General features: G+C 41.8%; 1 protein-coding gene across 3 annotated transcripts in view; it reads left to right on the forward strand.

The window, feature by feature from the left end:
- LOC147894792 (DUF1995 domain protein, putative (DUF1995)) overlaps window positions 1-13,413 on the forward strand; it is an 83,392-nt gene extending 69,979 nt beyond the window's left edge. For 2 of the 3 annotated variants that reach the window (XM_087384840.1, XM_087384841.1), the window contains exons 5-11: window positions 2,698-2,781; window positions 2,987-3,110; window positions 3,200-3,291; window positions 12,460-12,525; window positions 12,654-12,747; window positions 12,884-13,016; window positions 13,127-13,413. In XM_087384840.1, coding sequence (XP_087240966.1) covers window positions 2,698-2,781; window positions 2,987-3,110; window positions 3,200-3,291; window positions 12,460-12,525; window positions 12,654-12,747; window positions 12,884-12,997 — 574 coding nt within the window. In that variant the 3' untranslated portion in view covers window positions 12,998-13,016; window positions 13,127-13,413. The remainder of the gene's footprint in view (window positions 1-2,697; window positions 2,782-2,986; window positions 3,111-3,199; window positions 3,292-12,459; window positions 12,526-12,653; window positions 12,748-12,883; window positions 13,017-13,126) is intronic. The other variant, XM_087384842.1, reaches the window with a different exon arrangement.
- The last annotated feature ends 2,124 nt before the right edge of the window (window positions 13,414-15,537 follow it).

Here is a 15,537-nt window from a genome sequence, read left to right on the forward strand (position 1 = left end):
AAATCAACATGAGCTCGTAATCGCTTTAACTTCTCATTACTCGCTACATATCAACACATGCAGCTCCGCAATGCAATTCTGCTACAAAGCATAGCTTCTGAGACTCCCAAAACAAAGATTGACAAAGTGCAACCCCACCTCGCACTTGCTAGCCGCTTGAGCCTTGCAAGCATCCGAGCCCATTGGTTGACCAGTGACCACCATACACAGCCAAAAGTTGCTACGTAGGCCATGCCCTTTCACATTTTCCACCATCAAAAGCTCCAACTAATGGCTAGGTGCCAAATTCTAATTGTGATACAACCTCGTACCACTGGACGTGATCAAAGAGCAGCTTGAATAGCTACCTGTTTTGTAATTCATAATTTTGTTTCTTTATTCTATAAGAAAAAGGGAGCTTTGGTAAGATGCCTTGTGCTTCTATGGTGCGTAATATTTGTTCAAGTCATTTTATTTGTCCCAACATTTATAAACATGCTCGACCTAGTGCTTCACTAAAAGAAACTATCTTGCATGTTATTCTTCAGCATCTACACATCCTCAAATACAACCACTACTTGTACATAATGTTGTGATTACCTTAACATTATTTGTGCATTTCATGATTGCTATTTTCCCACCATGTGGTGGTTACCTTAACGATACCATTTGTAGGTCGTTGGTGCATGCACTTATATACACTTATATAAGTGCATGCAATTACCTTAACAATATTTCTAGGTTGTCGGTGCATGCACTTATATACAAATTCCTTGACTATATTAATTGTAAATATCAACACATTGCCACCTCAACATATTCTCCATCTCAAAGGGCCCTTGATAGCTTGTATTTCACTTTCAAAGAACAAAAAAGTGAGACAGACAACCAAGAGGGTCATCAATGACAATTAGACTTGCTATATCATAGTTTGATGCAATGATCTTTAAAAAAATGTTGTACCATTGCAATCTCAAAATCCTCAAAATTTGTTTGTAGGGTTGTTCCAATGGGCAACTAGTTATCCCTAGGTGGAAAATTGTCAGATTTAGTTAAAAAGCTCAATTAAGCTTGTTTCGATCATTACGGTCACGAGTTGTGCAACACACTTTTAACCATTGGTTGTTTTTTCTATCAACACAACTAGTGATTGACTATGGCAAGGTTGAGGATTTTAGTAGGCATGTTGGTTTTGCCCCATGCAAGTATCACATTACCATGATTTGTTTTTGTATGGCTACCTTTCCACACATTTTCTATAATGCTGATGTGTCAAAGCATGAGACTCAAAACTTTTACAAAGATTCCTTCTTCTAGAGACCTGAAAAACGGGTTGGCATGGGTTAAATTACCTAAAGGGCATTTTAATATTATAGGGGATGCCCCTACTTCGGCGCCTACATAGAGTTCTTTGAATGGCGCATGCGAGCATGATGCCTTTAATTCAGGAATCTGAAATTCACCTGTGAACGTTGATACATGATGCACAAGTGATGTCAGTAGTAGTTCTCTAGTTCTGATGCCTGAATAAACACTTTGAAGTCCAAATCAAAAGATGATTCATGACTCATGTTGAAGAAGGCTTTAAGATCTTGCAACCATCACTGCCCAAGCCCTGTAGATGATTAAAAACGTTTGAACACAAAGTAGAGTCTAGATCAAGAAGACCACATACAAAAGCAGGACCTACAGACAAGGGATTACGAAAAGTCTCTACTATCTGCAACGAGCCAATTTTGAAATTGAAATTTGAAGGCTAAGCTTGTTTCATACAAAAGACATAGCACACTAAATTCAATTTCTCAAATGAAATGCAATGAGCACTGAACACGACACTTGGAAGTCCAATTCAAAAGATGATTGATGATCTAAGTGGAAGAGGACTTCCAACATTTGGGGACCACTGCTACCCAGGGCCTGTACATGATTGCAAACGCTTAAATACAAAGTATAGTCTAGATTAAGAGTACAAAAGTAGGGCTTAGAGACTATAGAATATGAAGTGCCTCTACTATCTGCACTCTATAATGACTAAGGTAAAGAGATCAAGACTCACTATTATAAACTTAGCTTAAAAATAGCGCATGTGAGTTCCCGGCAGTGACTTGGGGAGCTGCTGCCTGAGAGCTGGATAATTGGACTCTTAAGGCATGTCACCTTTCCTGATGCTAGTTGGAGTACCTTCTTGGAAGTCATGGTGATTCTAGCTGGGGAGTTTGCAACCAAGGGATTGCTAGATGTTGGTGTAAACACCGAAACTTATGAAATACTACGGCATTTAGTGAGACCAATCAAACTTGTTTTGTGGCAGAACTGATCTTTTCGAAGGAAGTTCAACAGCTCTGCAGAAGGAATACCTTATTACTATCAGATTTGTCTTCAAGGCAATCTTGGAACCCATTAGCCATTTTTCTTTCCTCCTATTGTTAATTGCTTGTGAGGATTTTTGCAATTTGAATCATTCATATAATGTTCCCATAGATTGTTCTCAATATCTAAAACAAGTCAAGTTTGTTATAATTTTGTGCAGTAATTTTTTAAGTTCTCAAGGCCAGTTGTACGCAGAGATGTTGATTTTTTTTTTAATGGATCTCTTCATTTGCCAATGATGACTGAAGAATCTCTGTTGGATTGATGATTGATTAGCTAATCTTAGCGTCCCATTTCTGTTAAAATGCTCCCATTCTTGGTAATAAAGTTTCTCTGTCTTCCTTATAGGGGTCAGGTTTCAAGAAGTTATGGTTGCCTAGTTCTGTATACTAAGGAGCAAACACAAGCTTTGAGAGAGAATTTTTTGGGAAGGCAATGTCTCTTTTATGTCCGTTTGTTTGATGTGCACTCTTTGAATGAGAGGGATTCTAAGCATGAGAGAACGTTCAACCAACATTCCCAAAAAAAGACTGCAGTTGGGATGCCAGTAATTTCCCTTCTTAAACAAAATGTTGAAATTTTACATGGATGCCTTTGTATGCTTCTAATAGAAAGATGGTTGCCTTTGCTTATGCAGTTTAAATGACAGGAGACCATTCAACCATGATGATGAAGTGGTGGTACTAGTTGTGCCTGACTATCAAATGATAGCAGAAGTACAGAAAATTGCTGCATTGCTTTCAGAAGACGCTGAAAGCATGGTATCTTCTGTTTAAAACTACTGTGTATGAACAAACGTCTAGGTGAAAATGCACTTGCTAAGTTTTATGATATTTCCTTTGTTGAACAGGTCAGGCCTTTAATAATGTGGAATCCACGCCTTTTCAGTGGCGATGTTGGAGTTGGGTTAAATGTGAGGAGAACAAGGGATACTTTTGTCAGGTAATTTTGTCAAATCTATCATTCCTAAAACATAATTGCGTGAAGCAGGCAATACAGAATCAAAACACTTCTGTCAAGTAATTTGTCAAAGTTATCATTCCTAAAACCGTAATTGTGAGGAGAATAAGACCATAATTGCTTGAAGCAGGCATTGCAGAATCAAAACACTTGCATTGGGAGTGAATTCATTTTGATTATGATGATTGTGGAGGACAGCTTATTCTTTGACAAGATTTGATGCATTTTATACATGATAATTATAATTGTTCTCTATACAGTGTGATTTTCCAGCTACGTGTGGAGAATACCTATAGATGGACTACTACATGTCAAATTGTAAGATGGATGTGTTCTATCGGTCAGTGCAAGACTGGCTTCATCGACAGAAAGGTGTGATGGACGCAGGACAAGCATTGAGCTAACTAGGCAGTAAGTTAGGGGGTGTTACAGTCAATTGATCCATTTGAACAGGTTGACCAGTTAATCACAGTATACACAAACCTTCTTAAGTAACTGGCCACCCAGCCTTGCAAAGCTGGCATGGTCAGCCTGTTGGAGATTAAATCCTCCACCTTCTCAACATCCACCTGGATGTAGATGCTCACATGTAAGATATGAGGAGCAGCCAAGTCCTTAAGGTTTAGTGAAGGCAGGATGCATTGGCATCCAGATTCAGCAATCTCTCACACAAATGGATGAGCTGATAACATGACAGCAAGGGGGGCCTTCCCCAGGTGGATGTTTTGCAGCGGTATATGCTGATGGCAGTCATACATGTGATGTGGCATTGCTGTACTACAGATGTGTCATCCGTGCAGTCCATACATGAAGTGGACAGTTCGATGGATGTGGTAGAGTGTCCACATGGCAGCCAACCATGTGGCAGCTGGCATTTCGGGCCTTCCCTTAGTCTATGGAAGGTGGGGGCTTCAGTCGACCACGTGGCAGGTCAGCCTATTTGCAGATTAGGTTGGCCTATTTTTGGCCTTCCCTTTGTCTGTAGAATGTGGGGGCATGTGGCAGGCAGCGTTGACTACATGCAAATTAGTTTGGCCTATTTTGGGCCTTCCCTTGGTCTATGGAAGGTGGGGGTTCGAGTTTCAACTCCATTACATAGATATTCCTCATTTGAGAGCAAGTAATTGTAGGCTATCCATAGGTGCCACTTATTACTTGGTATGTGCCTTGTAGGCCTAGTTATAGTCAGTTAGGACACGTAGTCCATCCGGGGCGTTTAGCCCTAGGGTTTTGTCATATTGGCTCCCTCTTGAGCCTCCACTTGTTGTTGCAACATTTTCAATACAGCATCTAGTTTTTCTCATTCTATTTTCTGGGAAAATAAATCCTTTGCTACATTTTCACTACAGCGAACAGTTCAGCCACAATGGTGAACACACCCAGTGATCGGGAGGAGGACTCAATCTCTTTTGAATATAAGCCATGGTGGGAAGAAGACGCAGTTAACACAAGACTTTGCTGAAATTTTGAACGCCCTCCTAAAAGTAAGAAGATAGTTAAAAAGAAGGAAAAGAAACAAAGGCATACACATAGTCATGCACCCCCTGGTGGACAGCCACCCGTGATGCCTTCAGTGCCAATACATAGTATCCCTCAGTCTACATTTGGTCCTTGAATGGGAAATGCCCAACAGGCCAATAATGTTGAGTCAGTTAACCAAGGACAACAAGCCTTCTCTCACTCAGTGATGCATCCAGGGTACTTTTGAGGAGGGTTTGTCTTTCAGGCAATGGTGGGACAGCCCATAGAAGGGATGGGAATTGACAGCTTTCCCGTAACCGGCCTTCAGTTTCCTAAAGGGCAGTAGACCATAACTTGCATTGCACTTTCATTATTCACAGCCACATTGCATCATTTCCAACCACTTAACTTTAAACAATACCACTTAGAAACAACTTGAGAAATAACTGGATGGAGGCTAGAGTGCCCCTGCTCAATGAAACCAAGTACAAGACACCACACTGGCCCCAAACACTTGCCGCCCCTTCCGGTATTTATTTATTTTTTTAGGAATGAAATTGGTACATACAACAAGGGCTCTCCCTTGTGCTCTGCAGGCCCCACGGGCAATTCCACTGTCCAAGCCAAACCTTGGCTATAAACTGCATTCCATCCTAATGCACACACTAGCACCCAAGTGCCAAGGCAAAGCTAAGGCATTTACCATTTGTCCATGGCCAACTGTAAAAGCATTCCACAAAGACTGTAACCAATTGTTAATGACCAGGCATCCAGACACTTCCCGAAATGCTCAAGCAGCCTCAAGGATTCCAAATGCAATACACTGCCGCTCTGGCACCCTCCCAGGCACACCCTCTGTAACTGAGTGTCTACTTAAGCTTGTAAGGTCCAGAGGAAACTCCAAATAACAAACGGAACAACAACAAGCTTCCAAAAAAAATCACCAAATGCAATCACATGAAAGGGATAGTGACAAGAGAACTCAAACCAGCTTCAGACAACTTCAATCCAGCCCCAGATCAGCTCAGAGGAACTCCAATCTGGTCTAGGAAACCTCCATGGGCAACAGATCCAATGTGGAGGCTAACAGGAGGCAATGACAGCTTGGAGAGGGGAGGGAAGAGAGAGATAACGGGCTGGAATCTGAGAGAGAGAAAGAGCAAGAGGATCACGGGCAGAAGAGAGAAGGAGAGCAGCTAGCCATGAGCGTTGGGGAGTCTAAATGGGCCGTACAAACAGCCAAAACAACCTTGGGCTGTGTGAAAACAGTCCGTACAGCAATAGCCACACCTTAGGATGCGTACTAACTGATCCGTACAGCAGGCCCGTTCCGTACATCAGCGATGAATACTCCGTACAATCAGCCTTGGGGTGCGTACCTCTCCCGTACAACCAGCAATGAATGCAATTCAGCCACCTTGGCTCACGTGCCAATCAAAAGTTCTGTCCATACAACAGGCTAGCAATCCGTACAGCAGCGTTGAAAGCACCGTACAGCAGCACTTATGGAATCCGTGCTGCCTGTACACTTGCAGCCAGCCTCGATCAGCAGCTTGTACAGCAGTACGGCTGCTTCAAATCACCAGCAGCAGGTCCATACAGCCGTACGGTGATGTTGAGGAGCGTGCAATAGCCGTACAGCATGCAGCGTGCGTAGGATTCCGTACAGCCAAAGATCAAAGCGCCTTGGGATTCGTGCCAAAAATTTGAGCAAAGGAGCAGCCTCGAAAATCGTGCAACAGCCAGTAACGTGGGGAAAAGGCGATCTCCCAAAAGAATGCGTGAAAAATGAATTCCCCCCATAGAAAACATATGTTGGCCTTGGAAGGAGAGGAAGAGGGTAGGTATGCATGAGGAAATGCCACGTGGCCCCCTCATTAAAGCTCTAACCCTTGCAAACCAATGGAACATTGGTTTCCCCCTCACATTAAAATCCTAACCCCTTCTAACCAATGAAACATTGGTTTCCTTGGGCCTAACTTTAAGACTACTCTAAACCTTGCCTTGCCCCTAGCAAGTAGGCCTAGTATGTGCACCTAGGGACTTCTGGGAAGTGTCTCTTCCCTTGGGCTAGCCCCCTAAGCCAAAGTTAGTCACAGTTCCTAACTTCATGTCCCTGTGACATACCCTTCTCTTGAAACAACAAACTATCAAGTTTGCTGCTATAAACAAGAACCACCAGCAATGATGATATGGTCTAGGAGAGCGCGCGTGTCCATCCATATATCAATGCATCATCCGTGTGGAGTGACTAGTACACTCATCATAGAAGTGCCGTAGCAGATGTATTGTCAGCAAACAATACCTCAGGTGAGACATACAGTGTCACCAAGCGACTTCTAGATATCGTGAGCCTGTCTGTTGACAAGGGGTTGGCCATTTGGGCGAGCATGCAGGGATCCTCCAGAGCTGCCACTACAAGGAGAGTTATTTTTTTTAGAGTTTGGAGAGGATCTCCTTTCTTCTCTGAGTCTCCCTCAGGGTTGAGATGGCATTTTCAGCCTCCGCTTTGGTTCTTTATTAGCTCATTTTGAGCTGTTTTTCCGTCATGCATTGCATGATGTACGCCCGCATTTGAGCTTGCTTTCGCGGTTTTCATTCATACTTAATGAAGTATTTTTCTTGAAAAAAAAATAACATTGGAATTGGCTATTTTACATTGCCATTAGATTGGGGATGAAATGAAGAGAAAAGGCTGAGTTTCCATATTATCAAACAAAGCTCTCCGGGGATTGACAATGAAATCCATGGCTTTCCAAGGTGCCTTGGGTGTTGGAAGAGGCATAAAGAGACCGGGTGTCTTATGCTTGTCATCTTTCTCTTTTTGGCAAGTAAGACATTTCGAAACAAAAAGATGAATGTCTTTGCGCATACTTGGCCAAAAAAGTACCTCTCTAGAGCCTATGTAGTGGTAGCATTTGCTCTATACTGTGTAAGGTAGAGCATGACACTCTTCCATAATTTTCAGGTTTAGATTCCTAGTAATGCACAAGCAATCATCTTTCATAAGATGGATCTTTCAAGGAATAATGGCTGGTTGATTCACCTGCTTGCAGCTTTTGCATAATCTCCACTCTCCACAGAGTTTGGAGCTTGTGCGTGCTGCATAGTGCATATTGTGCATGCATCTATTGTAGTTCTTGGTGATAAGTAATAGTAACATTATGAACTTGGGGCATCTGAGATAGGGGATTTGCCACTCTGTTATGCACTCTTGGTATATGAACAATTTGGAAATGAAACATGGATAGAAAATTTGTTCATCTCATGTGCTTTTGAGAAAGCTTGGGTTTGGGTCAAGAAATACTTAAGACTTGGATGGTTCTTCTTGACTATGGAGTCAACCCCCAAAAGGTAATACTTCAAGATGGTCAAAGCCTGAATTACAGCGAACAATTCTTTTTCATAAACTAGCTAGTGTTTTCAGCATCACGTAATCTTGTACTTTTGTAGGCCTCCACATACCCTCTTGATGTAGAGCAGCTCCGATACAATCCCCACATGCATCACAGTCTACGTCCAAGGAATTACACAAATCATAAATGACAAGAAAGGGCTCTTGAAGAGTGTTAAAGGCTGTTCTTTAACGTTCTCCCTCTCCCTGTCTGAAAACAACATTTACTTAGTCAAATTATGGAGTGGGGGTGCAATATCAGGAAAATGTCTGATAGATGCATGTAATAAGAGTAAAGATCTAGAAAAATTGTTTAGTTCATGTACGGTTTTCAACTCAGGCTATCCCTGTATAGCTTGCATTTTTGCAGGATCGATCTGCACCCCATTCTTAGAGATTGTGTGACAACGATATTTGACTCTTTTCCAAAAAAAATTCGTGTTTCTTACCATTAATGCAAAGATCTTGGAAAACTGTGGCTAAACGCAGCCGATGTCATCTATACATTAAGAAAATACAATAATATAACTAAAAAAAGTGCTTGTAAAATGTCGTGGGGCTTGAAAATTCTATCCATCATCTTGTTAGTGTAGAAACACATGACAAAAAGATCTTACAATTGGAATTGGTGGATGTATGCAAATTTGATGATACCCGCTTGAGGTCAATCGTGCTAAAGACTGTAGCACCTCCTAGCTTGTCCAAAACATCATCAATACGGGGAATGGAGGAGATTACCAAAAAGCGAGCGAGGAAAAGTGAGCGAACCAAAAAAAGTTTGCAAGAAAAAGTGAGCGAGCAAAAAACCAGAAAAAAAACGCAAAACAAAACATAATAGATCGACAAAGCGAGCGAGCGAAAAAAAAAAGAAAGAAGCAAAACAAAACATTATAGATCGACAAATCTCCTATTTTAGTGGCAAAAATATGCAAGTTATTCAAAAGTCCATGAGAGAGTTGGATCTGTCATTGCCAAGGCATCATTAGTAAAGACACACCCTATTTTTGCTTAACCTTTCCTCACTCGCTTTTTGGTAATCCTTCATAATCAAGTTCTCTCTCTCCATCAACGCAAGTGAAATCACTTATAAAACCTTCCACACAAGTCCAAAATTTCCTAGGACTCCTTGAATGGAATGGTCTGCATTACATGCATGTGCAAATGCTTGGTTTTTGAAACTCTATTCACTCTTGGAACAAAACCCATGTTTTTGTGTTCTTGCAAAAGCATCCCTCTCCAATGGCTCACTCTTACATCCCACCAATCGAACAAATCTAAAGAGTAGTCCATTCCTTTCTATAAATGAATTACATTCCAAACAAATCAATCTTTGCATATATAAATCAATAGTAGAAGCCAAAATAGACAACGTATTGACATGGTCTCGATTAGGTAAACTTTTCTCTACATCCGATGAAATAAATTGGTCAAATTTTTATTAACTTTATATTTTGATGCATACAATTTTACAAAATGGTGCAAAATGGCATGATAATCATCTAAATCATGCCTGGCCATTCAATTTGATATGTAACATGACTCCATTTAGATTTGTTAATCAAAAGATACAGGATGTCGAAATTCTCATGTTTTGGGCGAGGACAGGGAGCGCATTGACCATCCTGTATCTTTTGATTGACAAATCCAAATGGGGTCATGCTACATATCAAATCGAATGGCAAGGCATGATTTAGATGATTATCATGCCATTTTGCACCATTTTGTAAAATTACATGCATCAAAATGTGAATTTAATGGAAATTTTGCCAATTTTTTGCAAAAATTTAGAGCAAGGAAATAATAGGAAGCATGTTAGAACTCTATCTATATTGGCAAAAAACAATCAAATCTTTTTTATTCAAGTTCATCTGATGAAAATATAGAACACTTTCACCAAGGTAGACTTTCAATATTATGTTATGATCATGTTCAATGTTGAAGTTTTTATTGAATAGTGTACTTGAACTATATACGAGTTGTTGGTAGCCAAACTATTTCTATGAAAGTTTATCTCATGAGAATAATAAACACTATCATTAATGTAGATTTGCAAGATTGTATTATAATCATCTTCAAAATTTTGGTGATACTATAAATCTTTATTAATGATGAGTACATACATATAGTGAGGTTATGTTTTTATCAAATGATGCACTTCAACTATATAGTTGTTGTTGATAGCCAAACCATTTCTATTCAAGCTCAACTCATGAGAATATAGAACACTATCACCAATGTACACTTGCAATATTATGTTATAATCAATATTATGGCGTGCTTGGTATACCTTGGTTTCACAGGAAGGAGGTGCAACTTTTGATGCCTCAAAGAGAGCTGGTGTTTTACCACGGTGGGGGAAAAAAGCATCGGATTGTTGCAAAGAACACAGAGGAAACCATTCCCGCTCTATCCGATCATTCCGTTGTTAAGTTATGAAATCTACAATTTCTGCACATATGGTTTTTGTTATAGAAGGAGACAGATATGCATGCTCAATTGAGTCCCCCAGATAGAAATAATTCTCAGTTTCTTAAAATTTTCAAGAGATTGCTTTTCAAATGCTCTTCCACCTGAGCTACCTCCCGAAAGACTAGAAGATCATAATATTGATCTTATTCCGAGGATTGTGTCGCCCAACTGACCTCGTTACGGGGTGGGTGCAACACAAAGGGAGGAAATAATGGCATAGATGCAGGACCTACTATCAAAAGGGCCAGCTCTTCCCAGTACTATTGGTTTAATAAAAAGATGGTTCTTTTCGCATGTGTGGTGTTCGTTAGCTGCGTTGAATAAAATGACCATCAAGAACAGGTAGTCAATCAAGCGAGTGATGTCGAGTGAGCAAGACCAAACTAGTGAGCAAGAATAAGCGAGCGAAGCAAAAATGGTTGGAATCTCTCTTGTATGTATGTGATGCTTCAAAGGTGAGATGAAAAAGTTCTGCTGGTCTACATAACCTTGCATGTGAATGCGAAGCTTCTCAATGATAGGAGTGACCCGTGGAACATCTGATCCACATCCAAAGCTCTTCCCAGCTTCTCTGTTTTGATCCCAAGTTGCAGGGCTAACTCTTCTGTAGCCCCTAGGTAAAAAGGATAGCATATTCTAATCTTTCACTTGACCCTTGCCCTAGGAGAGAAAAAGTTCTCTAGCCTCAGGATTGCCACTCTCCCCACAACATTGAGGATACCTCCTACCATAGGCCTCGGCGGTTTGTGTGTTCTTTTTTTATCCCTCCCCGAAGGCCTTTGAGAAATTGGGCAGTCACATGCCCTTCTTTTCCACATCGGAAACATCTCTCTTTCTTCCAAAAGCTCTCAATCTGTTCAGGTGTAAAGCGAGATCTTCCCTTATAGGGCCACTGGTTCTGGTCCTAGTTTTGGTCCTAGTTCTGGTTTCCCCTCCGCTCCTGAGACTGCAACCCTTTATTTTCAAATTGAAGTGGCTGGAAATCCTTCCTTTCTATTACATGCTTGCTCTTTTTTGGGGCATCTTTCTTCTCCTTCTCTTACAAAGGGGAGTCCTTCATATTCATCAGGAATGCAACTGAAGTCAACTGATTAATCGAAGTCACAAAGGCTCAAATATTTGGTGGCAATCCTGCATGATACTTCCTGAGCTGAGTCTTAGCTGAAATCTCTTGGAAGGGGGTTTACTTGTAAGATTGCATCCCAAAATCTGTATTTAAAAGACTCCACCGTTTCCCCTTCCTTAATGTGAAGGCCATCTCATGCAGTGTGGGGTCTGGACTTCATCCACAAATTGTTTCAGAAGAAACTTGTGGTAGAAATACTTTTTAAACTTCTTCCATGACTTGGGAGCAGTCCCATCTACCAACTTGGCACTTTATCAAGCATTGGCTGTACATGTAAGGTGCAATCTCACCATCCGTAGTTTTGATGATACTTGATATATCTTCGAGCAGCCGAAAGCCATGTCAAATTGATGTATACATTGCATAGCATGTGTTAATGGGTCCTTTTAAGTAAATCATGGTTTGTGCAGCCGTGTAATGCCACCTCTAATTTGATTTTAACATTTACTCATGCAATAAAATATTGATAGAGGTTTCACTTAAAAAGTGTTCGGGTGTTCACTTGTGTACATGTGCATCTGCGTGTGCACAATTGCATGTTGGGACATTGATGGAATGTGCTTGTATTTTAAGATTTCAACTTTCCATTTGTTTTTTCGTGCAAACCCCTTTTGTTCTTCTTAGGCATCATACTACATAGTCTCTTTAGTTGATCCTGGTGATTATGTTTTTTTGGGGGGGATGTTATTCATCTATGCAGCACTTTTACCGTTGTCTACTCTATGAGGCCCCTTGCAACAGGTGCAATATTCAGGCAATATCCTGGGTATGTCGGTTTCTAATTTTTTGCATAGCTGGTGCATCCTTGTTTGTATTTGAAGCTGAAAGATTCAAATGATTCAAATGCGCACAGGTAACTCTTCTGAGACAATATTTGCTCCTGTTGCCAACCAGTCTATGGCAGGTTTTTGTAGATGATACAGAGCGTCGAGGTAGGTACAAACTTGCCAAAGAACAGCCAAGTCGACCAGATTTAGATGAGCTTGATGTAAGTAGGTTTCTTTGCAGCAACTATGATCAAATTCACATTCCCCCTGCCTTTATCAGCACAAGAGTAGTTTTCCTGTTTAAAATCTTAAGGCATCTTAACATTCTTCTTTTTGGGTTTCTGGACATTTGTGAAGCTGCTGCTTCTACCTGGTGGAGCAGATGAAGATGATGGGGAACCTTCTCCATTTGTAAGAGCTATGGGAGTTTTTGCTTCCCTAAATCGTTTTATGCGTTCACTTTCAAATTAAAGAGCAAGCTGGTGTGGAGGTAATGTTTAATTCTAGTCTTGTACAGTAGCTGTGATATAATGATTGTGTTTGTTAATATTTACAGTAATGTCAAGGTATTGACAAAGGATTCTGAAAGTGGATTTGCAGGCCGGAATTGACAAAATTTGGGGCAAAAAATGAAAGTTTTTCCAGTGCAAAAACCATGTATGATATTTTGTAGTGTCATTTGTGTAGTATAAGATTTGTATTATGCAATATGGAGAGCCAGAATCATAAGGGAAAGGATGAGTGCGATAGTAGTCAAACATTTTTCTCTTGGAAGCGCAGAACAGTTTGTAACTGTGACCTCGCGGTTTGAAGAGTGGAAGGATCGGTGGACCTGGCTTATATTTGCAAACATCAAATCTTTGAATTTTGGGATCATGATTGCTGTCCACTTTCCACTTTCCATGTACTTTCTTGTTATGTGATGTCAGAGGTATGCAAACAACTCTCTTTTGGTCCTCGTGTAGTGTGAAACTGTAATGAAGGGGAAAAAGGGCCAAGTTAGAGGTCCTTTAGGTGGAAAATGTGGAGGGACTATATAAGTCTCCATCCACTCCCTACTATGTACTTTTTGATGTGACATCTAATCCTATCTACTCTCCCTTCCTCCTGCCTCGCTCTCTCTTGCCTACTCCCTCTCTTTCCTACCTCATTCTCTCTCTCCTACCCCTTCTCCCTTCTTCCCCTATCTCTCTCCCCTTCTGCTAGTCTATCCCCCTTTCTCTAAATCTGCCCCTACCCCCTTTTCTACATTGGTATCAGAGCTCTGACCCTGGCCTTTGCTTCCCCTTCACTTTCATTCCAAATTGCAGCAAGAGAGCCATTGGGTGCTTCATCCCCATGCTTGTCCTCCTCAAACTCGAGATTGTAGAAGCATTGAACAGCAATTAGAAGCGTCCAGCCTTGTTTCCCTCCGACTGAGCTACAACAAAGACAACCAACCATAGCGCAAAGCAGCAGGCAAGAATTCTCCACGACAACCAACCACATCGTAAAGTGGCAGGCAATCAAACGACTATACACCAAGGGTGCTTTTGCTATCTTGTCGTTACAAAGGGGCTCCGTAGCCGTCAATAGACATCTAGAGGATGAAGACTGAATAGAGCGATGTTGTTCTCATCCTGTTGTCAGGCATCTGGTGCCCTTTGGACCTTAGCAGACTCAGCTGAGGACTCGTGGAAGCCGGTTCGTGCTCGTAGCTGAGAGCACTGCCTACATCTGATGTGAAGCCAATCCTGTCCATCTCTGTTGCCTCGCTCGTGCACCGACTGTCGCCACGCCATCGTTAGCTCCTACTTGTAGGTTCTTCAACCGCGACGTCGTGAACATTGTTGGTTGACCCTCCGTCACCGTTCTGTGAGCATCCCGACTTGCATCCTGTCCCGTCCAGCACGTTCCCCCAATTGTCGTCCGCCTGTCGCCCTCCCATTCCTTCTATCCGCCCGCTCCCGTGCGCCGCTCGTTTGCGGGTCTTGCTGCCCGTTCCGCGCCAGTTTGCACCTGTGTCTCGCCGTCAACGCCCACCTGCAAACCTTAGTCTCTAAGGTTGCTGACTACAGTGTGTTAGTGGGATTGGTTGGTTGGTTAGGTTAGTTTAGGTCTGGTTAGGTCTAACTAGTTAGTGGGTTGAAGTTTAGATCTAGTTAGGTCTAACTAGTTGGTGGGTTGAGTTACTTTGGTTAGGTTTAGTTGGTTTGGTTGGGTTTAGGTTTAATTAGTTGAGCTAGGCTAGGTTAGTGCTAACTAGGGTTAAATGGTCAAGTTAGGTTACCTTAGGTCAATGTCCTAATTGTCTTACCAGCCTTTAGGTTAGGAGTCCTAAGTGTCCTAGGTGACTTAGGGACCCCCAAAAATTTCCAGCCTCTTTAAGGGGGTTTTCACAGCCCTATTGTGGCTTATTCAAACCCGATTTCAAAGCTTCTTCGAGGACCTTTCTTCCGAGCCTCTCCATTGATCTTTTTGGTGTTTCCACACACTATCTCAGGTGCTCATTACAGCAGGGATTTGCTACCCATTTTCTCTTTGTCTACATTCAAGCTTCTCTCTCCAAGGCTAGTCATCATGCCACCGAAGCGCGCTCCTCGTGATATATTGCATGACAGTCACCGAAGCGCGCTCCTCGTGATATATTGCATGACAGTGATGAGGCTGCTCAGTATGAGCAAGTGCTTGCCACAATGGTTGCTTCTACTGGTGGTACAGAGGTTCCTTCCACTCAGTCTCTCTCTCCTCCATCCCAAGAAGCGCAAGTAGCGCAGACACAATTTCTGGATGCCCTTTCCTCTATGCTTTAGGGTGCTTTCCGCCAGATAGGACAGGAATTCAACCAGCAGCTTACCACAGTGATGGATATGCAGGATACCGCTCTTGCCCAGATGGGAAAGCAGATTGGTCAGCAGATGACATCTGCCACCATTGCTATGTAGGATAAGGGTAAGCATCCCGCACCCCAGCAAGGGGACTACTCATACAATCATGATGTTTTGTCTGCTCCACGCAGAGGTTTTATGGTA

The sequence above is a fragment of the Dipteris shenzhenensis genome, chromosome 14 (assembly GCF_047967505.1).
Source record: "Dipteris shenzhenensis isolate YYH24624 ecotype China chromosome 14, Dip_SZ_1.0, whole genome shotgun sequence".
Taxonomy (NCBI): domain Eukaryota; kingdom Viridiplantae; phylum Streptophyta; class Polypodiopsida; order Gleicheniales; family Dipteridaceae; genus Dipteris; species Dipteris shenzhenensis.